At 50.8% G+C, this 25,232-nt stretch overlaps 1 protein-coding gene across 1 annotated transcript in view; it reads left to right on the forward strand.

The window, feature by feature from the left end:
- The window catches only part of diaph2 (diaphanous-related formin 2), a 482,385-nt gene that overhangs the window by 430,307 nt on the left and 26,846 nt on the right, over positions 1–25,232 (forward strand). The window contains 2 exon segments of the mRNA XM_061234698.1: positions 4,066–4,158; positions 5,208–5,258. Coding sequence (XP_061090682.1) covers positions 4,066–4,158; positions 5,208–5,258 — 144 coding nt within the window.

A 25,232-nucleotide genomic window follows, 5' to 3' on the forward strand; every position in this document is an offset into this window, starting at 1 on the left:
TCCCCGTGACGACACGCTCCTCCACGCGTCCCCGTGACGACACGCTCCTCCACGCGTCCCCGTGACGACACGCTCCTCCACACGTCCCCGTGACGACACGGTCCTCCACACGTCTGACGACACGCTCCTCCACACGTCCCTGTGACGACACGCTCCTCCACACGTCCCCGTGACGACACGGTCCTCCACACGTCCCCGTGACGACACGGTCCTCCACGCGTCCCCGTGACGACACGGTCCTCCACACGTCCCCGTGACGACACGGTCCTCCACACGTCTGACGACACGGTCCGCCACGCGTTGCCGTGACGACACGCTCCTCCATGCGGCCCCGCGCCTCTTTTGTGTTTTCACGCTGCCGAATTGTGACACTTATAGTTTGTGCCCACCCCCTCCCCCCTCCCCCCTCCCCCCTGTGCCACAGATAATAGGTTCCTGCCCGCTGCCAGCTAGCTTGTCGGGAAGCTAATCTGCAGTGCGAAGTTCACCAGTCCTGCACTTGCTGACGGCCTAATTAAAAAAATGTGCGAGTGGTACCTGTAAATACATTAGGGCCCAGAGGCTCAGGGGCCTACTGCTACATTTGGCAGCTCTCCTCGCCTGGGGAGGGAGGCTGTTAGGAGAATTGGACGTTCACCATTTTCTTGTTCCTTAATAAGATCGTTAGGAATCACATGGCTTCTTAGTATAGCCTTGCTAAGGTGTTATATTGCATGGGTTTTAAAAAAAAAGAAGAAGATTTTCACAGGTTTTAGCTGATTTAACCCCTCCGGAAGGCAATTTCCTCAGGGTAGCGTCCGTTCTCCGAGAAACAGTCTGGAGGAATCGCACTGAGCTATTCTTGGCATTCCCGAGAGCACAATCTACAGGCTTTTTCTTTTTTTTGCTAATTGATGTACGACACGATATTTGCCCAGGGTGTTAGCTGTTGAAAATAACACCGGAACAGCTGGAACAGAGTGAGACTCTCAGGGGGATGCTGCGTGTGTACAGTTATAGGAGGATTACATATTATATATGGTTTTCAGATAAATATCTAAAAAAAAAATTTCATTTGCGCATAGCTTAGCAAGATCTGGCGGTTTTATGGCTGACACGGTCCCAATGATCCGGGGCCCGGTGGTGGCCCTTCACGGGGCCCGCTCCAGGAGCCGGCCGTGGCCCACCGGAGACCGCGTTTCCCCGTTTCTACTCGTTTGGCTTCTTTGTGTCTGAGATCCCTCCCCTGAACCCTCCCGTGCTCCCGGGCCCCGGTCATTACGGATGATGAATCGCGCTACAGTTAAGTGGGAAGTAGGACAAATTGATCAAAGTGTCAGGCGCCCCCTGTGACGTCCACGTCTCCGCCAGAAGGAAGGAAGGGCGACGGGCCTTCTGGAAGTTTCCGGGGGAAGAAGAAAGAAAAAAAAACCGCGCCGCCCTAACGTCGGATAAACGTTTCCCCTCCCCGTCCCCGATTTCAGCTAAACGGGTTTGTGTAGTCGCGCCCGATTTCGGAGGTGTCCGGGGGGGTGACGCAAGCGCTGCGGACGTGCCCCGCTCCGTGGGCGAACAGCTGCGGATGCTGGAGTGAGCCGGCCTCCGCTTTGGGGCTCCGGAAAGTGGAACACGCCGCCCGCTTTAAACCACCGAGGAAGGCTGTCCGTGGAAGCGGGCGCTGTCGGAGATAAACAGGAGTGGCTCGCTGTGGTATGCTGTGGAGCAGCTAGTCTAATTAAGCCTGATTTAATCTAGGTTGCTTTTAAGTACAGCTCGCACAAAGCCCGGCCACTTTGATTCCAGAGTCGCCCAGGGGAAGGCCCTTCGGAATAATAACGACAAGGACCAGAATCAAGAGAGGGAAATTAATCTGGCCGGAGATGGAGATTTTATATTTGCATATTTATCTGATTTTATTAGTTATCGTATTTGTTTTTCTTTGTTTTAATCTGAAGCATCTTTTGCTTAGGGAGCTTGGACTGCATTCTGAGAGAGAGAGAGAGAGAGAGAGAGAGAGAGAGAGGGAGGGAGGGAGGTAAAAAATAAAAATGGTTAGCCTTGCAGTTCTTGGGTAATGGAGGAATACGTGGCATTTTCCTTAAATTAATTATGTAGCAGTGTCAACCCGTTCTGTTTATAAATTCAATTTGCTGACTGTCATCTCCGTCGAATGTGTGAGAAAACAAAAGATTGATTACCACGCCCGGAACTGCTGCCGAGAGCAAGCGTCTTCTCCTCCGCAGACCCCCTTTTTTTTTTTCCTCCTTCTGCCAAAACCTGAAACGAAATCCTGCCCTTGTAGTAAACATTTCTGAGCGGTCGTTCACTCATGCGCGGGGAAGATTGATACCGAGGCCCCACGTACCACAATAAGTCACCGTAATGATCCCAGTTTAAAATAATGTCTGTCCCGGACCACAATGATGAACAGAGGACCCGTGACTCATTAGCGAGGGGGGTAAAGATAGATGACCCAGATATGGACCGAAAAAGTTCTTCTGGATCCGGGCGTGGGCCTTCGCCGAGGGCGTGGGCCTTCTCGCCGTGCCGACCGGCGTTTCCCCGGCTACCTGCCGCGGCCAAGCCGGCGACGTCGGCCGATCCCACGCTAGCGCTTCAGCCAGCCCCAACATCGGCCAGGCCGGTCCTGGCGCCATTGACAGTACAGTGATAGAGTGGCCAGGTATCGACTGGCTCCACAGTAAATCTTGGTAAAAAGCACTTAGCTCCTCTCGCACTAGCCACAGAAAGGATAGCTGTCAGTGGCCATCAGGGTATACTTTCATCTTCGGCCTGGAGCCTCTGCGCTCTCCGCTCGCTAGGCTGAGGGGGCCAGAGGCCACGATTCTCCCATTGTTCTACCCCCCCCCCCACACCCCACCCAGCCCCGAGTCCCACCGCACGTGTGGAAAGGAAGAGTACTCCCACGGGGGTTTGGTCTCATATCCAGGCTCCACGTTATGGATATTCCTAATGATGTATGTAGCCGTAGCTCGTTAACAGCGTTTTGTCACATGGCCGTCCCACCAGCGAATGCAAAGGACGTCCATGCCGTTTGTGACAAAAGCGCTGTTCATCATTTCCCCAGCGTGCTGAAAGGACACTGATGGGCTTTCTGAGTGATAAAGTCACGGCCATTAAAACGGCGGTTTTAGGGGAGGGGGGGGTGATGTAGATGTGTGTGGGTGGATGTGGGTTTGGGAGTGGCTCTATAGATGTGTGTGTGTGTGTGTGGATGTGGGTTTGGGAGGGGCTCTATAGATGTGTGTGTGTGTGTGTGGGTGGATGTGGGTTTGGGAGGGGCTCTATAGCTGTGTGTGTGTGTGTGTGGGTGGATGTGGGTTTGGGAGAGGCTCTATAGCTGTGTGTGTGTGTGGGTGGATGTGGGTTTGGGAGAGGCTCTATAGCTGTGTGTGTGTGTGTGTGGGTGGATGTGGGTTTGGGAGGGGCTCTATAGATGTGTGTGTGTGTGGGTGGATGTGGGTTTGGGAGGGGCTCTATAGATGTGTGTGTGTGTGGGTGGATGTGGGTTTGGGAGGGGCTCTATAGCTGTGTGTGTGTGTGGGTGGATGTGGGTTTGGGAGGGGCTCTATAGCTGTGTGTGTGTGTGGGTGGATGTGGGTTTGGGAGAGGCTCTATAGCTGTGTGTGGGTTTGGGAGGGTCTCTATAGCTGTGTGTGGGTTTGAGAGGGTCTCTATAGCTGTGTGTGGGTTTGAGAGGGGCTCTATAGCTGTGTGTGGGTTTGGGAGGGGATCTATGGCTGTGTGTGTGGATGTGGGTTTGGGAGTGGCTCTATAGCTGTGTGTGTGTGTGGGTGGATGTGGGTTTGGGAGGGTCTCTATAGCTGTGTGTGGGTTTGGGAGGGGCTCTATAGCTGTGTGTGGGTTTGGGAGGGTCTCTATAGCTATGTGTGGGTTTGAGAGGGTCTCTATAGCTGTGTGTGGGTTTGAGAGGGGCTCTATAGCTGTGTGTGGGTTTGGGAGGGGCTCTATAGCTGTGTGTGGGTGGATGTGGTTTGGGAGGTATTGTCTGCAGATGGATTGATGGATGGATAGATAGATGACGGATGTGTCTCACCTCTGCAGAAGGAGATGAGACAGGAGTGATGGACAACCTGATGGAAGCCCTGCAGTCTGGAGCCGCCTTCCGGGACAGGAGAAAACGCACGCCGCGGAACGGTAAGCCTGCCCCCCGCGCCTCGCTCAGACGGGCCACGCCTCTCTCCTTCCTCACACGCACAGATCCCCGGCGGGGTCACGACCCTCCTCTTCACGCATTCGAGTGCGGTCATTAATGTGCGGACACAACAGCTATTTCGCTTTCATGATATTCCTCTTAAATTCCATTAGAGCCCGGGACACCAGTGTCCTGAATCCAAAACGGCGAGTCTGGGGCCCCTGATGTATTCAGGCGCGCGGACACCCGCCCCACACACGCACACTCGCATACCGCCCGCGCCATTTCCCTCTCCGGAGGGCCCCGGGTTCCCGGCCGTGTCTCACACGCCCGTCCCTGTTGCCGCTCATGAGAGATTCATTGGCACCGTTCTCAAGGCTCCGAGCGTCACAGGACTCCGGGTGGGAACGACTCCCCCGCGGGGAGAGGCGTTAACACTTTAAAATCGTATCGGAACACCGGTGACTGTGCTAGGTGCAGAACAGAGGCGCTGTCGCTGGGCCCCTGATTATCCGCCCGTCCCATAAGCCCCGCATCCCCGCGCCAGCCTCCACACCAGGGCCCGTGTCCAATGGGAGAGCGCTAATTAAGGATGGCCCCGCCCTGCCGCCCCGACCTCCCATCAGACCCCTTCTGACAGGGGCACGCGAGGAGCAGACCCCGGCTTCACCCGCCCCCTTCCTGTCTGAGCGCTGTTTGAAATGTTTATGAAAGGCTGGGAGAAAGAGAGAGAGAGAGAGAGAGAGAGAGAGCTTCCGTCTCAAACCTTTCCCCTTATTTCTGGCTTGATTGGGTATCCTGTGTGTGTGTGTGTGTGTGTGTGTGTGTGTGTGTGTGTGTGTGTGTGCTACCTCCATGTGTGTGTGTGTTTTTTTTTGTTGCAGAAATGCACCGTCGAAACTGAGTGCTTCGGAGCGGGTAATTGGTTCCCCGTGTCTGAGATACCTCATGCTTGACATGTCTCTCTCTCTCTCCCTCCCTCCCTCCCTCTGTCTCTCTCTCTCTCTCTCTCTCTCTCCGTCTCCCTCTGTTTGCCTCGTCAACGTCGCAGGTGATCAGAGCCCCTGCAGTCCATGCCCTCGGTGGCCGGGCGCTAACCATGGTAACGGAGTAAAGCTGTGTTTTGTAGTTAAGCCGCCCGAGCTTCAGTTAGCACTGCCGCTCCAGCTTACCGCCTCAACCCCAGCCCGGGCTGCTGCAGGCACGCGAGGATCCCCACGCTGAGCTGCCAATCCTTCCACATCTTTTCCGGCAAAGCGCCGGCCCCCCGTCGCAATAAAGCCAGTCATTCGATTTCCCCCCCCCGTTTACAGCTGCAATAATCAGCTTTCCGCGACGCTGCTCATCTCATCAGATTGGGAGAAACAGCCACCCAGCCTCTAACCTTTCGCCATTTTATTATTTGTTGGTTTTTTTGGGGGTTTTTTTTTTTACCCCCCCTCCTCTGACATTATCACTGATATTCGATCTGACATGGGACGTTTCATTTCTGATTTTATTGTTTCGTGGTATTCGTTGTAAGTGATGCCAGGGGGAAGCGGGGGCCGGGTGAGTCACCGGCCGTGAGGCGTGATCCGGAAGCTTCCGCTCTCCAGTCCGCGGATCGCTATCGAGCCGCCCGTCACTGGGGCGCGCGGTTAATTGTCGAACTCAGATCAGCGGCAACACGGCATTAATTGTAAACGGGAGTCCGATCGGAGTAATGATTTAAAATGTGCTTCGAGAGACACTTTGTGACGGGTTTCAGGGTTTTTTCTGGCGGTGATTGGCTCAGCGTGGTGTCCTTGCTGTTGATCAGCCCTGTTAGATGTCTGAACTGACCCTCCCCCCGACACCCCCCCCCCCCCCGGGCTTGCGGCACTAAAGCATGTGACAGCACAACCTGTCCTGTGTTCCTTTCTTTCTTCCGGAATGTTCCGTCAAACAGGTTAGCGCCTCCATTAATTGCCATATCGGGATTTCATCCCCCCCCCCCCCCCCATTTCTCTCTCCCTTTTTTTTTTTCTCGTTTTACTCTTCTTTTCCGGCTTGGCATTCTGCTTGTAAATGTCAAGCGTTGCACAGTGCGCCCAAAAATACTCCTCTTTAATGGATGGTAGCCTCTTTGTGCCCCGGCCTACTTCCGAGCGCCCGGTTTGGGCTGAATGCTATTCCCTGCGCCTTTCAAGACGGCGTCTCGCAGGGCCGGGCGCCGCGCTGGCCGGCGTGCGCATGGCTGCGTGCGCATGGATGCGTGCGCATGGATGCGTGCATGCGGCCGGTCTGAAAGGCTGTGGCACTCGCCTGCAGCGGCCCGCGGTAACCCACGGCGCGCGGCGGCCATGTTGGCTCCAGTCCCGTCTCAACCGGGCGCGTCTGACCGACGGGAGAGCCAATGGGACGGAGCGCTACGCTCGGCCCCGCCCGTAACACTTCCCCTGCATGACGCAGATACACAGCTGCACCAGTGCATGCGGCACTTCAGTATGCACACTCTGTCACTGTGTGATGTGTTTACAATGCACCTGTGTGTGTGTGTGTGTGGGGGGGGCGGGGGGGGTTCATGCTGTTTAAAATGGTTCTCCATCATCTGGTGAGTAGTTTGGAATGCAGTCAACCCTCCGAAATGTTTTGGCCATGGTGTGATTTTATTTATTATTTTTTATTTTTTCATGTATTATTTATCTGATATTTTTATCCAAAGTGACTTGCATATTATACTAATCAGGGGCCAATCTCCCCTGGAGCAATGTGAAGTTGAGAGCCTCGCTGGAGAGCTGCGGTTGGAGCTGCAGGATTTACATTCACATGGATGTGCTAGGGGCCCAGCTTAAAACCGCAGACGTCCTTTGATGAAGCGAGAGTGCGAGCTCGGGGCAAGCGAGAGAGGCGAATAAATATCAAAACTTCAACAACAAGAACAGAAACAATTAAGCTCCCCGCCGTCAGTTTATTGGCTGGTAAAAAAAAATAAAAATTGTGCAGTCTGGTTCGGTCTCCCTTTAAGAGGAAGCCACTGCTCTTTTATTAGAGGAAGATTGGAATCGTTAAACAGCAGCTTGGAAGATTGATAGTGTTATCTCAGGGTCGTGATGACCGTGATGATGCGCTTGCTCTCAATATTTTCATATTTGCTTGTTTTGAGGAGCGTGTTCTTCATATTAAAACAGATTGCAGACCCCCCCCCCACCCCCCCCCACACACACACACACACACACGCACGCTCTCATAAATAATACCCTGGATGTACTGACAGGGAGTTAATGGCATAGATCGATGGCTGTTCAATCATGCCCATCTCAAGCACACGATTGTGAAGTGTGCGATTAAGAGCAAGGGAACCCAGAACGGGCGCGGGAGATGAGAGCGTTTTTTTGGGCGAATCAGAGCGCATTTCTACGAGGGCTGCAGACCTGATTCAGCCCACAGCTCGCCTCTGCACTCGGTGAAGTGCCAGCAATGCGCTAATGCTAAACGTTAAACGTTACATCTCCAGGCTGCCGACTATGCGCAGTATTCCACAGTCCACATTCCCTCCTGTTCCATGAATCACCCACACCATCCCAGACCATCAGCTGTGCCATGTTCTCCCCCAGACAGACATACACATCCCAAACCATCATCTATGCCATGTTCTCCCTCAGACAGACACACACATCCAAAACCATCATCTATTCCATGTTCCCCCCCCACACAGACACACACATCCAAAACCATCATCTATTCCATGTTCTCCCCCACACAGACACACACATCCCAAACCATCAGCTATGCCATGTTCTCCCCCACACAGACATGCGCCACCCCAAATCATGAGCTGTTTCATCGACCCCCTCCCCTCCCCCACACAATCCTAAACCACTAGCTTTTCTACATACCATCTGCACCATCGCAAACTATCCCAAACTGTAAACTATTCAGTCAACCCCCACACTATTCTAAACTATCCTATAATATCCCAAACCATGAACTATTCCATCAACCCCCAAACCATTCCAAACCATAAACTATTCCATCAATCCCCACACCATTCCAAACTCTCCCAAACCATAAACTATTCCATAAACCCCCACAACATCCCAATCCATCAGCTGCTCCTTCGAGGAACCAGCCTTACCCTCCGTTCTTTCAATCTAAAAAATCTGAATCCAAGAAGCGATCATACAAGGGAGGAATAAATAAAAATGTAAGTAACTGAAAAAAACTGAAAAGACTCCGACTGTTTTAACTTATGCTCGCGACCGGATGAATGAATACAAAGATTATTCGGAAGAGTAGGGATTCTGAACATTACCCATGAGATTATATTGGCTTGATGCTATTAAGTGGAAGTGTTGGTTGTGTGGAGACCCCCTCTGCAAAGTAATCTCATCCCCTGTCATCTTATCTCCCGTCTTTATTGAATCCGGAGACGAAATGCAGAGGCGCTGGGCTTGAGCGTGAGCTGGATTATGCAGCAGGCAGGAGGGTGTGAGCTCAGTCACTCGCTCACAACGTGAACATGTTCCTCAGTCACTAACACACCAATAACCAACCGTGGCCCTTTAACCACGTCCTGTTCATCTCAACCACGTCCTGTTCATCTCAACCACGTCCTGTTCATCTCAACCACATCCTGTTCATCTCAGCCACGTCCTGTTCATCTCAACCACGTCCTGTTCATCTCAACCACGTCCTGTTCATCTCAACCACGTCCTGTTCATCTCAACCACATCCTGTTCACCTCAACCACGTCCATTTCTCCTCTTATAAATTAAAGTAGGGAAAGGAACCCTTCATAGCACAAGTTATCCTGTGAGGAGGAGGTGGGTTGAAATGTGAGATATTCTCATGGTTTTCAAGAAGGAAGTGTTACCTGATAATGTTATTAATTGGTTATCAATTCATTTATTATGAGTTTATTAATTTATTAAGTGATATATATTTTTAAATCTTTTTTAACTAATACAAAAAAGTTTGTGCCCTTGCCAACACATTAAGGGCCTGACCTTTCCCTGTCTGTCACTTCAGGAAGTGGTCCATCAAAAGTTTCTCCTCGTTCACTGGGCTCCTTGACATTGGCCAGACAGGGGATGATTTTACTCCCATTAAAAAGCTTGATGTCTTGATTTAACGCTCGCAAGAGTTATGGACTTTCAACCCCGGGTTGTCTAATCTCCCCAAGTCTGGCGGTTAATTCACCATGGCAGAGGCGAAAGTAGGCTTCTGTATGTTTAATGAAGATCAAATTACCTATTTTCGCTCATGAAATTTTTAAAAGCAGGACTAGGATATATCTGCGGAGCTGCAAATGAGAGCGGAGCGCGGGGGCGATGAGCTCAGGATGGCTGGACAAAGATTGAACATTTTTTTTCCTTCATCTTCTAAATGGCCTCTTGATTATATCGCACCGCACACCTTTAGCGTATGCGAGGCGCTTTGTGTCTGCGATAGGGGCAGCCGTGAGCTAGCGAGGCTCCCTTCACTTCTAAAAGAAGCACTCTCCACTGATGCTGTCAAGTGCTTGTTTCTCCTAGTTAGCTAATTCTGACACATCCAGAAGAGAGGTAGGTCTCTTCCGTTCTTGCCGTGGATGTTAATGACTTGATTTTCCGCAGAATTCTCTGTTTTCCGCCGGCAGAACGCCGTCAACTGCCGAGTTTTGAATTATTTGCTGACACCTTTGGTTTTAATGTGCGTGCTTTAGACATGCTACCCAGAGAGAGAGAGAAGAGTGTATTTGTTTATCATGCATTAATAATGTGAGAAATTGTTTGGAACGTGCAAGCTGAGCTTTTTCTAGTTGCCTTTTTATGTTTACCATAGAGGAAAGTTTGCACAAACAAACAGTATAATTATATGCTTATATACTTCAGAAACAAACACTGGGTTGTTGACTTCCTTTCTTCCTGCAAAGATGTAATAAACCTCACAAGAACTGCATGGGGATTCAGCTCGAAGTCATCTGAGAGTAATCTGTTTGTTCTTTAGCTGTATTTGCTCACTCTTACGAGATGTGGCAGGAAATATGAGTGTGTTACTCATACCTATGCAATTAATGTAAATTTTGTCTTTTTGGGTGCTTGGTACAGTACAGATGTGAGCATACACTCACATAAGCACACACACACACACACACGGGCACACACACACAGATACACACACACACACACAGGCACTCACGCACCCACACATATGTATACACACACACACACATTCGCACACACGCATGCACACTCACACATACACACATACACACACACACACACACACACTCACACACACACATGCACACTCGCACATACACACATGCACACACACACACACAGGTACACACACATGCACAGGTACACACACATGCACACTCACGCATACACATGCACACACACATGTATACGCACACACACACAGGTACGCACGCGCACACACACAGACGCGCGCACGCACTCTCAAACACACACACACACACACACTCGGCGTGTTGATGTATGGTGCACCATGATGACTAAGCCCCAATCTAAGCCCTCAAACACTCCTCTTCAGGGTGTTGATAGATGTTATTTATTCAGGTTGCCCCTGGGGACGCTACTCAAGGAAGTCTCACCAACATGATTTGCTCTGGGCCTAGGAGCCCCAAAGGGTATTGAAGTTGGCAATGGCCCAGATTTCTCACCGGATAGGAGATATCTATGGGAAGGAGCACCGCTCTGCCGAGATGTTTGTGCAAGATAAGGACATTTGTCAACCGCTATAAGGCAGATATACGAATCCTGAGGATTGGGGCCTAGGCCTCCAGACAAGGTTTTAGCCCCGCAGGCAGATTTACTGCAGAGCTCCTGTCCCTCTCCGGGCCCCCAAGCTGCCCATTGTGGAAGATGGCGTTTCATAAGAGTTAGGACGTCATTATCATCCGTATGATGATTTTTATATATCGCTCGCCAGCGCGCGCTGACAAACAGGCCTGTCCTTTCATTTGGGCGGAATAGGGCGCAGACGGTGAGGTGCACGTCGCGTGTGACCGCGGCTGTTTTTATTTCTTCAAGTCAAATCTTAACAAAACGCAGTCCGTCACCGTGCCACCCAGCGTCCTGTACACCCGGCTTCCTGGCCTCTGGGTTCGGACTCCCGGCACGCAGCTCTTTAAGCGGCCAGGTTTGGCGAAAGGGTGACAGTGTCACGCCTTACCCCTCTGGCCGTAGCTCAGCACTTGGTTTTCACCCGGGGGGGCTGCGGTCTGAATGCGGGGGTCGACCGCCGGAGGCACACCTTTGGGGAGCGGTCGATGGCGCTGGACTGCAAAGGGCAGGGGGGGGGGAGGCGCTTTTGTGAGCCTCCGTCTCTCCCTGCGGGAGTCCGGCCCATTGATGCAGCGCCGGTGGGTCCGCAGAACTGTCCGCTCGCCTCTTTCAGGAAGGAGAACCAGGAGAATCACCTCTTCCTCGACGCCTTCGAGTGCAGTTATCATCGCCCCCCCCACCCCCGCCATCCCACAATGCACTAGCGTGAGCACGCTCCGGCTGGGTGGGAAAAGGTCATCTTAAGTGCAGATCGTCAGCGCGAGGAACGAAAATATTTTTCAGGGCGCCCACGTAAATGAGGACTTCACCTTATTTATGCCTCCGGTCATTTCATGGCAATAGACCGGGCCCCACTTATGGCATATGACATTCCTAATAGAGCTATAACTCCTGCTGCTAAAAAGAGGGGAATGGCACTAAAGTCAGGATTGGAAATCGTATAAACATATCTCTCCTGGCTGAAAAATTGGACTCATAATGTTCCAATGGAATGCCCGCAAGCCATCATACGGGCCTTCTTCCGAAGACGGAAAGTTTCCGAGGAAAAATTAGCCGTAATTTATCGGCGATTAGAGGGGGAGAGGGGGCCTAATAAGGAGCTCGGAGACGATAAATAAGGTGACGCGGAATGGACCGTACGTATGTTCGCGGGGAGATGAGAGGCGGGCTGTGCGTCTAATGTTATTTCCGCTGCCATTCCCCTCCATTGTTATTCAAATGAGCGGTGTCTGTTAGCACTGACGAATCATCCTAGCGGGGGCTTCGCCATCAGAGTGTCCGCGGCTATCTGTGATCTGTCAGGCGGCGCCATGCAAAATTAATATTTCAGATTCCCATTTGCCTGGGTGGAATGCGTGTAATAAGGAAGAATGGCGGGACTGGATCCGGGTGGGCAGATAGCGGTGAGCGATGGTTCCCCTTCCCACGCTGGGCTGGGGAGGACCGAGGAGGCCCGGCCGGGATCGATGTCCCCACCTGATCCCAAAATCCGACCCTTTGTCGAGATGAGACCTACAGTGAATCCTCTCTGCGGCTAATTTCGGGGTTTATCACAGAGATATCGGCGGTATGAAAGCGGTTATTCCAGGCTGTGGAAGTGCTGTGGCTTTGTTTGGTTTAAAGGAGCGCTAATGACGACCAAGGACATCTGCCGTTCCAACGTTTTTAAATAATGGGCTTTGATTTTGACCGTCCAAGAAACTGCTGAACGGAGAGCGGTGCAGGGGAACTAATGGACAGTGCAACTGCTTATGTGTTAAGAAAGCCCTTAATTAGATTCCCTCTTGATTAATTTCTCCCATATTAAGCTGAGCAGGGGGGGTACTGGGTCATTAATAGCAAATCAGTCTATTGACCCTGGTAATGCGGCCCTTTTCGCTCGCCAGTCAAAGGCGTCGAGTGCCTCGCACACAACTCTGCTCCCGGGTGTGAAATCCAGCTGCGACCAGCTGGAAATGTCCAGCTGCCAGCTGCGTTCTCGCTTGAGCCGGTCGAAACCGCGTCGAGTACGGAGCTGGTCCGAACCGGTCGCCGGCGGCTACCAGCTTGTTTGAAAACATAGCTTGAGCTTGTTTTTCTTTTTTACCTCCCCGTAAACGGGTGATATTGTTTTCGGTGAGGCCTGAGATTCCGTCCAGCCTGTCTCTTCGGGGGGCTCGTTTCTGGAGGCACACACCTCCGTGTCCAGGGTGTGGGCTCCCGCTGCTGGGCGTGTTGACACTTGGATGGCCCAGACGGTGTCAGAGCTGTGTCTGAGAGATGTGGTCAGCGGCGGCGGGCTCTCTGACCGCTTGGAAAGTGGGGAAAAGGGGAAAAGGGGAAAAAGAAAACCGGACGCACACACCTAAACAAACGGGAGAAAGGCCCTTGGAAATTAAAACGCCAGGCTTCTGTTTGGGTTCAGGGCCGGTGCCCTGCGGGGTTTCCTGTCCACTCCAGCAGGGGTTTTAGGTCTCTACCTCCCTGTGGCTATAGATTTATGTCCCAGCCTTTTATCACAGTAATCTCTTTTTTTTTTCCCGGACTGTGCTATAAGCAGGTTGCAAAATATATCTGTGTATTTCTGCAGTCTGAAAGTAAAAGTGAAATAGTCTCTAACAGACCGTCTGTGAGCTTGTGGTCTAATGTACATATTTGTGTCTGTGAGCTTGTGGTCTAATGTACATATTTCTGTCTGTGAGCTTGCGGTCTAATGTACATATTTCTGTCTGTGAGCTTGTGGTCTAATGTACATATTTCTGTCTGTGAGCTTGTGGTCTAATGTACATATTTCTGTCTGTGAGCTTGTGGTCTAATGTACATATTTCTGTCTGTGAGCTTGCGGTCTAATGTACATATTTCTGTCTGTGAGCTTGTGGTCTAATGTACCTATTTCTGTCGGCATCGGCTCCAGTCGATGCCGTTGAGCGTTCCCAATGATAAATCATAAACATTAAAAGGCGATGAATCTGCTGTTCAACTTTTGCACACATACTTTTATTTGTTTGCTTTTTATTTTTTAGAGGCATCTTGTCCCATGAATTATGTAAAAATGTTTGATATTCCATTTGGCAGGACAAGCAGAAAACATAAATTTGCTGCAGTCCTGAACCTTTGAGACAATGACACACATTCTGATGGGGCCATTGTGTCCGAGGCACCTATTCATCACTGTTTATTGAGCAGATGTCTTTTTGGCATGGTGTCATTGCAGAACATATCATTTATAATTTGATATTGTTTGTCATTAAGCTCCTTTGCAGAAGCCGGCATGCACACTTCATATAACAAGCTGAATAAAATAATTACCAATTCAGCGTTCCCCCCATCGTAAGTCATCAAATTATTATCTGTGTAGAGAATTTCAGTGTGCTGAAGATTACCGTTGTTGGTCAGTTCAAAATGAGGGATACTCTTGGTATTACAGTCCTTCAAGAGCCTTTATGTTCATTAGTGAAAATACAGGACTGAAATTGAAGGCACATCTCAAGTAAATATTCTTTCAGCAGCTCCTAAAAGGGAGACGTATTTTCCTCTCTGAACTACTTACATCTTCTCTCTACTCTCCACTCTACGACCTTCTGTGTGCAACATGCTAACTCTGATTCTGCACCGTTATTTTCAGCATGAATGAGAAAAGAACAATTTTTTTTTTTATGAACGTCCTCACATGTTTTCTTCAAAGTATTGTTAATTAGATATAACCAGTGGAATTGTGGATAATGTAACTCTGTAAAGAATGCTAGTCGAAAGTGAGAAATGAACTCCCCAGACTTTCATGAATAAATACAATAGCTGGCATGAAATTGGCAAAGTTGAATCCGAACTGGCGTCCATAGGATTGCTCTGCCTGAAGAGTTGGGTTTGCAGTTCCGGCCCTGTTTGACTTTTGGTGATGGGCTCACCGCCTCGTAGTTATAACTGCATCTGAAAAAGCAGCCCATGTCATAAGAGCTGAGTGAAAGGCACCCTTCAGCACCCCCGGTGGACACAGGGCGTACTGTACCACTGCTGGGTCCCTGAGTTCTGCTGCTCTGAAGGTGCTGTGATTTGCATGGAGGTAGTAGAGAGCAGGAGGAGTGATGCTATCGCTCAGATAGCAGCTGTGCTCTCAATAAGGAACAAAAAATATGAAGATATAGAATATCTCTGTGAATACCAACATCTCAGGCTTTCAGCATTGCGATAGGCGCGCGGTTGTTGATTGAAATCTGAACAGTTTGGCCTTTCTTTACTCGCCTGTGATTGAAATGATGTTTGAGATGTTATGGTTTTGTTATGCAGATGATGTGGTTGTTGTAGTGCTTTTCAGTGGCCGTGCACCTACCTGCTTATTTGGAGGCACACTCATTTTTGAGCAGTTGTAGATTAGGGTGATTAGTTTATTTATTCTTCACAAAAACAATGCAGATTTTCACTTTGCATTGTTTTTATGTAGTACAAATGCAATATGTCCTTGTCGAAAGATAGATTAGTGTATTCAAGTTTCTGACAAAATGTTGCTGTCATCTACAAAGGAAAAATGAGACTGAGAATGAAAAAAAACAACAAAAAAAAACACAGCTATACCTGTCATTTTTATACATATGTATTGAATGCTTGGGTGGGTTTTCCTCCTATGAATTGTATTGCTGCCTCTCCAGCCTTCTCATTCTTTCCTTGTTTCTGGTGGCACAAGGAATTGGGGGATTGGCAGGGCTAGTTTATGAGTAGCCAGCGTTGTTGAAGGTGAAGGTCGTGGAGTTTGACGGGCGGGCTGCCTGATTTGGCCCAGAGACAGGGCAGAAGGGCCGGCTCGAGAGCGTCGGACAAGATGGCGACAGCCCCGGCCTGGGAGGCAGACGGGCGCGGTGTCAGACGGCCGGCTATCAGCGGCCCGGCGACTCGGAGTAACATTAACGTCACCGCCCGCAGTGATGTCCCCGCCCGGCGAGAGTGGGCCGAAGCCCTCCCTCCGATTGGCTGAGAGTCCTCCCTTCTTGAGGGGATTGTGCGTGTGCGATCAGCGGGAATCTTCCGTGGCCAAGGCACTCCCCTCGCAGTCATGCGTGACGGGCCACCGTGCATCTCTCCATCTCCGCCGCTGACGGACGCGTTTCAGAGCCCTCTCCCTCTCTCTCTCTCCTCCTCTCCTCCTCTCCTCTCTCGCATTTATTTATTTATCTGTTTATTTGTGTCGGGTGGCCACATTCATTTATTGATGGCGCTTGAGGAAGCGATGGGAAATGTTCCATTTGTGGGTGTGTGTGTGTGTGTGTGTGTGGGGGTGTGTGTGTGTGTGTGTGTGTGAGTGGGTGTGTGTGTGGGTGTGTGTGAGTGTGTGTGTGTGCATGTGAGTGTGTGTATGTGCGGGTGTGTGTGTGCGAGTGTGGGTGGGTGTGTGTGTGTGTGCGTATGTGTGTGTGTGTGTATGTGTGTGTGTGTGTGTGTGCGTGTGGGTGTTTTAAAAAAAGGAAAAGGCTTAAGAGTGTGCAGAATTTACACTCCAGCGAACAGTAACGTTGGAGGGGGCTCTTCACCTTTTCACTTATATTTCAACACTCCAAATAGCTATTCCTTTCTGGTAATGGAAAACTGATATGGCCCATTTAGTTACTTAGCGGTAATCCCACTGGTTTAGCCAGTCTTCTCCTTTTTTCCCCTCTTTCTTTTGACTTATGGCCCATTTGTGAGAGGGTTTTAGCTGCGTGAGATCTCTTCAAGGGGGCAGGCTATGTCTGAGAGCTCCCATCCACGGCCCTGCAATATTAACTGTGTACGGCAACTCAAAGTGGCAAGTGCAGGCAGGCTTTGCGGAATGGCTACAGAGCTGGAGCTGTAAAGCAGAAATTCTCTCTTGCATTTAGCGGGAGGAATAGTGGTATTGCTTGATGTAACATGGAGTTCATAATTATGTCAACATCTGTATAAAGGGGTTCAATACAAAAACATTTTTATTTCACCCGGAATGAGGAAACTGTTAATAGGCGGGCTAATAATCTGAAGTCAGTGGCAATATTCAGAGACAAAAGCGGAGTCGTTTTTTTTTGCCCCCTTCCGTTCCATTCCAATTTAGTTTATGTGAATTTTCCCCCTGAGCATCAACACTGTACCTGTCATGACTATCAAAAGCAGGATATTTTAGCTGTCATTCTCAGCGCTGAAACTGCCTTTGACACCACCCTATTTATTTCACAGTATTGAGATATCCTTTTGCTTTTAAAATGCTTTTGAGCGTGATGCAATTTTGATGCAAACTTGTGTAAGTGTAATTGTTGTGTGATATAAGTAATGGCGTATTTAAAGCAGCCCAGGAGACCTCTTCCACCTGCACGTGTCGCGGGGTGAACATCTGGCCTGAGAGACACGGAGGAGGCTGCTCTGGGTCCTCCCAGCACGCAGGCCGTATCCCGGAATGCTCAAAGCAACGCTGTACAGGCTTTTGAGACGTGTGGCAGTTCAGGTTCCCTGAGATGTTAACCCGGGAACGTGTCGGCGGTGGTTGAACCTCGCCGTGATTGACCGTGATTGACCGTGATGTGATGAAAGAGCAGGAGCGAGGGCTTGAGCTGGACTCCTATCGAGTGCTGCGGGCCGGAGGTTAGATCTAAATGGTAATTCTGGTGCAGTTTGAAGCGATTTCTCATGGCCTTTTGGTTCGGAGAGTGGTTAGATCCTGTGTTGTTCACATATTAATATATTTTCACGTACTGTCTCAAATATCTTGGGTTTTGTTGAATTATTTATTTCTACGTTTTTGCAGATCTCCCTTCGTCTTTATGCTCAGACACGTATGTATTGTTTGTATGCTATCCTTGTATATACCTTCATATCCACTGAAGCAGATTCACATAAGCTGATTTGCTCGTGGATACAATCAGCGAGGTTGCTCCCTACCTGGGACTCTGGCCTGGCCTTTTGATTGCGCCTCGCCGTGCGATGGCCAGCACGGTCTTGTCATTCCTTCACGCGCTCTCTGATCCTAATTGCTATCTGAGCGTGGAGTCTTTCCCTTGATTTTATTTTCCTTTTGCCCCTTGAGTGAGCATCTGAGATATTAGCCATAGCACAGCAGTGAGAGGTGACTCCATGCCCTTTTCAGTAGCGTTAGCGCTGTAGTGTGTCTTTCTCTCAGATTTGGAGAAGCTGCTTTAGGGATATTAGCATTAGCACTGCAGTAAGAGGGGAGTTGTGTCCCTCTCTCTGATTGGAGAAGCTTCTTTGGGGATATTAGTAGTAGCACTGCAGTAAGAGGGGAGTTGTGTCCCTCTCTCTGATTGGAGAAGCTTCTTTGGGGATATGAGTAGTAGCACTGCAGTAAGAGGGGAGTTGTGTCCCTCTCCCTGATTGGAGAAGCTTCTTTGGGGATATTAGCAGTAGCACTGCAGTAAGAGGGGAGTTGTGTCCCTCTCTCTGATTGGAGAAGCTTCTTTGGGGATATTAGTAGTAGCACTGCAGTAAGAGGGGAGTTGTGTCCCTCTCTCTGATTGGAGAAGCTTCTTTGGGGATATTAGCAGTAGCACTGCAGTAAGAGGGGAGTTGTGTCCCTCTCTCTGATTGGAGAAGCTTCTTTGGGGATATTAGCATTAGGATTGTCGTGAAAAGGGTGTCATGTGTCCTTCTCTCTGATTGGAGGAGCAGCTTTAGGGATAATCGCTAGCCCCTTCCAAAGCCAGGATCCTGGAGTTTTTTTATCCACTAGGAGTTTACTTCCTCCGGTTGGAAAGCGCCCTTTGCTTTCTTCGGGGGGTGTGAGGCATCGCAAAACCTGGGGAATGTCTTAAGACATTCATGTATTTTATCATTTACAGAATTGTTGTTGTTTTTTTTTTGTTTTTTTCTCGCCTCCTTGGAGACGACTTACTCTATATCCCGGTTAAAAATAGACTCGCTGGAGACTTTACTGTTCATTACCAGCTCCGGAGCAGAGCGATGGGAGATAGATGTTGTCAATCCAGAATATCAGCCGTGTCGTGCAGGCAGCGGGGGGACGTCTATCGGGGGATTGGGGGGCGGGGGGCGGAGGGCGGGGGGGGGGGTGGGGGGGTGGCTAGAGCATCGCACTGAAGTGCTTTGTCCCTGGGGGGGGCTCGTGGGGTGGGGGGGTGTTAGATGGGGTTAGGATGTGACTCACTTTAGAGAATGCTCTCTCTCTGATATATCTCCCCTCCAGCAGACCGCAATGGGGAGTGGCACTGCCCCTCCCCCTCACACATTTGCGGTCCCGGTCACACGCCCGTTCTGGAGACCGTATTACTCTGTCTGCAGCGCGCTGCGTGCCACACCATGAATCAGCCAGGGGAAGCGGTGAAAACCGCAAGACTGAGGACATGAGACATCAGCAGTGTGACCTTAATCAGGCAACCGCCTGTCTACACACGTACAGACACGCAAACGCACCCACGCGCATACGCTCCCAAGCACACACACACACACACACGCAGACGCACGAATGTACAAACATACGCACACCCACGCACGCATACACATAGACATGCACACATACAGACACACAAGCACATACACACACACACACACACACACATGCAGGCATAAACAACACGCAAGCACACATACAAACAAACAAATACACATACACACACATGCGCACACCACACACGCACAAACATGCACATGTACAGACAAACACTCACCCACACACGCAAACACATACACACATGCGCACACACAGACATAGACACACACACACAAACATGCAGACGTACAGACAAGCGCACACCCACGCACACACATACACACAAACACACTTGCGCACACACAGACATGGAAACACACACACAGGCACGCACACACACAAACAAACGCAAACACACACGCATGCATCTTTAGAGTGAAAACATCACAGGGGGCACACATTATAAAACATACCAAAATCTTTTTTTTATTTTTATTTTTATTTTTATTTTTGCTTTCAAGATGTTTTCATTAGTCTGTTTACTGTGGCGGTAACTAGCTGTCTCAGAATGGATTTTTCTCAGCCCTTGTGAAACTTTTATGGCTGTCAATAAGGCTGAAGGACCAGCTCTTCGTGTTTTACTGGACCTGCTGGTTACTGAATAGACTATTCTTGCTTATAAATCCTGTATAATGGAGGAGATGAATCAGTCAGCGAGAGGGAACGGGGAAGCCTGCTAAGCTATGCTGGGACAGCATTCCCAAACACGGGAGAACAAGGCCTGGAGAATTATCTCCAGAGTCTTCCCCCTCTCCCCCCCCCCGCCAGCAAGCCCCCTTTATCAATCCTCACATGCCCCTCTTCTTCTTCTCCTTCTCCATCTCCCTCTTCCTCTCATCTTCCCGGCCGTTATTCTCCACCGCGCGGTTCATTTATCTGCCGGGCGATCTCTGTGATCATTCGTCACCGCGGCTTCGGCGTCGATGAAAACGCCACGGCGGGGATCCCTGTGATGTCTTCACCCACTTACCCGAGGAAGGAGGGTCCCCTCTCAGAGCGCGGCCTTCCTCTCAGGGCGCGCTCTTCCTCTCAGAGGTCTTCCTCCGCGCGATAATGGCTTAAGGGCAGAAGTGTGAGCACGCACACTCGCTGCGGAACGCCAAATCTTTTCTCATTAGACGCTATCCCGCCGTCCGTTATTTTAAACGCCGCATATTTACGCCTGCTCGCACACACACACACACACACACACAAACACACTCCGCGTTAGATATTCCCCCCCCCTCTCGCCTCGTTTGTCGAATTTCATTTAGCGGCGTTTGTTTTAATTGGATTCTGACCCGCGGCCATGGCTGGGTGGAGTCTTCAATATGAGTTTGGAGAAGAAAAGAAAAACGCTTACTCAAAATTAAATTGGGACATTCAGAGATCTCGTATTCAAAACAGAAAATATGAATGTACATTTGTTCGCACGTTTGCTGTTTGTGTGGCTGAGGAGAGGGGAAAAAAAAAACACTTCGGCTTTAATAAATTGCAGCCAACTGCCCTCCACCCTGAATCGTCTTACTGTTGTCAGTCATGTTCCCTTGTAATATGAAAGCGGGCTGCCGCAGTAATTGCTTTGATGGTCCGGCCCGAACAAATCACTTGTGGGCATAAAGGAGACCTCGGAGATGGCAGGGAGAGAGGCAGAGAAGGTGGGAATGAATTAAAGCACTTTGCCTTCCTCTGGGGCATGTGGCCCAGATTTCTTCAAAGTGGTGTAGAGGATGGGAAAAAAAAAAATATTCTTCTTTCTTTGCTTAGAAGCGAACGTAGCCGTAAATGCTGCAATAAGCACGAAGGGCCCCCGTCTTGGCGAAATGGGTTATTCAGACAGAGACAATGCGGGGATACATAGTTAACTGGCAGGTGGAGAAAGGGTGATTTGGGTGGAAATAATCTGATTTTGAACGGCCTCCTTCTATTGGGAGCACCTCTGGTTGGCCCCATTGTCGGGGGAACAAAAGTGAGCCCCTTTAAATGGAAGGCTTTGAATGTTTAGAGCTTCTCAATGGGCCCTCTGGGTGTCTCGGGGGCCGGTTATGGCGAGGGGGGCCCCCGTCGGCAGACCACAGGGCCACTGGGATTATCCCAGCTCTTTTGAGACCTCCACGGGGCAGGACCATGAGCGGGGGACACGTCGTGTGCCCCAGAGGGGGGGGAAGGAACACTCAGTCCAGACAGGCTCCTTAGAGGCCCGGTCTGGAGTGAGGAGCTGTGGAAGAGATGGTGGAGAACTCTCGGTAACGCTGCTGTTACGCTTGCACAGGATGAACGTGATGAAGTCATGAAGCATGCTAACCAACAAGAAAAGACATTAGGACAGTCAATCTGTAGAAATAGAGCCACAGTTTGTGAATGTGTACCGCAATGAGCAAAGCAGCAATGGCCGCCTCACCCACAGAAACATAAAGGCTGTGACGGTCTGAAATAGGACTGAGGACTCTGACCCATAGATAAGGAGAGAAAGAGAGCGAGAGAGAGAGAGAGAGAGAGAGAGAACTTTCCTTAATGCTATTGAAATTGCAATAAGGGAGCTGTTGAAGTTTAATTTCTCTACTGTCAAGATACAGAAACTCGCTATGAATACTGCATTTTAATTAGTTTTTGTTTTCTTTTTTCTGAGATATTGTCCTTTGTTGCTTGAATGCATCATTTGCTGCCTTTGCTGAATTATCTAAACGATGTTGTACTGTGAGAGAGACACCTGTTTACCCGTTGGGGTGGGCTGAATGTGGGATGGCACGCCCGCTAGCAGGGCCCAGGGTGGCCTGCATGGGAGAATGTGCTTTAGAATTACGACGGAGGGAGAGGGGGAGGGAGCGGGGGAGGAGAGGGGGAACAAAAGGAGATAAAAGTCGCTGGATGGTGTGGAGACTCTATAAACGTCCGGCACATGACCTCTTAATTACAGCTGGCAGCTCTGAAACGCACCCCGGCATCAATCCCGGAGGCCCCACAAAAGCAGGCCGCCAGAGCCCCCGAAACGGCGTCCAGAGGCACCGTTCATCCCAGAGACGGGCCCTGAGAGAGGCACGCCCCTCTTTAGTTCCAGCCCGGACCCCCCCACCTCCCTCCCCCTCCCCGGGCCGGGCCCTGATCCCCTCATTGTGGAGCGGGTTTTGTGTTTTGTGTGAGCCTATCACAATGGGCCCTGGAAGACCAGGTGCAGCCCACTCTGCCATTCTGTGGGCGGAACGGACCCGGCCAGCCGGACAAATGCGAAAGGCCTCTTTATCGGAGTCAAAGAGATAACAGATATTACCCTCCTTTCTTTCCGAGAGGCGGTTGAGAGCGGGGGTGGGGGCAGGGCCGTGTGCGTAAAGCAGGGAAGTCAAGAGAAGCGGGTCATGTGACCTGGGAGAGAGGCCACTGCAGAACCTGTGGGATGGAAACGGTTCCGCTTTTGTTTCCCCCCCCCGGAACGTGCACTGTGACTGAACCGGGCAGCACGCAGCTGATCGATCGCAGGCGTTACCGTTCGCGGCATTCAGCACGACTGTACGAATGCACCGCTCTGCTTCCTCGTTCTCCGCTTCTTTGAGTGAGCGTATGTCTCATTTCCGTCCTGTTTTATGAGCCATAAGTCCAAGGTGGAAGCGAAGTGGAGGACCTTTGACCCGGACGCAGGGCGTGCCTGGGCGGGCCCCTCTGAATTCAGTCAGGCCTCTGTTCCCCTGGCGTCCCGCGACGCGTGCGTCTCCAAACCTCCGCGCCGGTCACGCCTCTCAGGTAAACGACCGAGGCTTCACTTCCCTCCATCCATTATTCACTCTCTCCTCCATAATTCAGCCTTTTTTCCCACAATTCGGTGATATGACATTACCCTGCGGTAGTTAGCTCCACAGCCTGCCTGCTCCTTATCCCCCCGACATCCCCCCGACACGGCAGCGCCAGCGGAACAAACACGCACCGCATGCCTCCATGTCCCGGCAGCGCTGTTCCCCTCTTCCCAGCCACTCCCGAAATTCAGCTACATTCCCCTCTTCCCAGCCACCCCCGAAATTCAGCTACGTTCCCCTCTTCCCAGCCTCTCCCGAAATTCAGCTACGTTCCCCTCTTCCCAGCCACTCCCGAAATTCAGCTACGTTCCCCTCTTCCCAGCCACTCCCGAAATTCAGCGCTGTTCCCCTCTTCCCAGCCACCCCCGAAATTCAGCTACGTTCCCCTCTTCCCAGCCACTCCCGTTGTGAATCCAGCCTGTGTGAGTTCTCGCAGCGTTAATTAGAGCAGACGGCACGGTCACGTTCGCGGTGGCCGTCTGGCGGGGCAGGGCTGGGCCTCAGAGCCACTCACACTGAGCGTGTGCGTCAGGTGACACAGCCATCCAATGGCGGTGGAGCAGAAGCCGCCGAGCCCTGTGTCTCCGCTGCATGCCTCTTGCTGGGTTTCTTTCCTGTTTCAGTCGGGTGGCTCTGTCTAACAGGACTAAAATAATGTGCGATTACACCGGACTAAATGTGGATTCCAGCCTCAGCTGCTGGCTGCTCTCGGGCGACGTGCTGAGCTGAGGCTCGGATGGGCTTCGCCCGTTTGTCACTGTCTTCACCTCGCCTTACCCCAGCCAACAGCTCCCTCGCTCTCTCCCTCTCTCCCTCTCTCTCTCCACCTATCCCTCTCTCTCTCCACCTCTCCCTCACCTCCCTCTTTCTCTTCCCTCTCTCTGCCTGTCTCACTCTTTCTCCCTCTATCACTCACTATCCCTCCCTCTCTTTCCCTCTCCTCTACCCCTCCCTGATCCGTCTCACGCCTCTTTCTTCCTCCCTCTCTTTCACCCCTCTCTAACTCACTCGTGCCTCTCTCTTCCTCCCTCTCTTTCACCCCTCTCTCCCTCGCTTGCACCTCTCTTCCTTCCTCTACCTCACCCCTCTCTCTCTTCCTCCCTGTCTCTCACCTCTCATCTGCTTCTAGCCCCAAGCCCAGAGCTAAGTTCACATTATGCACCCTGTGCATACAGTTATTTTTGCTGTTGATGTCTGTCTTGCTTTGGAGTACATGCATGCTTTTCTCATGTGTGAAGTGAACATACAGTACAGTACTCATCCCCTTACACACCTCCAGATACAGTACTCAAACCCCTACAGACATACAGTACTCACCCCCTACACACCTTCAGATACAGTACTCACCCCCTACACACATACACACATACATTACTCACTCCCTACACACTTCCAGATCCAGTACTTACCCCCTACCCACCTCCAGATTCAGTACTCACCCCTACACACCTCCAGATTCAGTACTTACCCCCTACACACCTCCAGATACAGTACTCATTCCCTACACACATACATTACTCACCCCCTACACACCTCCAGATTCAGTACTCATCCCCTTACACACCTCCAGATACAGTACTCACCCCCTACACACCTCCAGATACAGTACTCACCCCCTACACACATACATTACTCACCCCCTACACACCTCCAGATTCAGTACTCATCCCCTTACACACCTCCAGATACAGTACTCACCCCCTACACACCTCCAGATACAGTACTCACTCCCTACACACCTCCAGATACAGTACTCACCCCCTACACACCCCCAGATACAGTACTCACCCCCTACACACCCCCAGATACAGTACTCACCCCCTACACACCTCCAGATACAGTACTCACCCCATACGCACCTCCAGATACAGTACTCACCCCCTACACACCTTCAGATACAGTACTCACCCCCTACACACATACAGTACTCACCCCATACACACCTCCAGATTCAGTACTCATCCCCTTACACACCTCCAGATACAGTACTCACCCCCTACACACCTCCAGATATAGTACTCACCCCCTACACACATACAGTACTCACCCCCTACACACCTCCAGATTCAGTACTCATCCCTTACACACCTCCAGATTCAGTACTTACCCCCTACACACCCCCA

The sequence above is a fragment of the Conger conger genome, chromosome 3, assembly GCF_963514075.1.
Source record: "Conger conger chromosome 3, fConCon1.1, whole genome shotgun sequence".
NCBI classification, from domain to species: domain Eukaryota; kingdom Metazoa; phylum Chordata; class Actinopteri; order Anguilliformes; family Congridae; genus Conger; species Conger conger.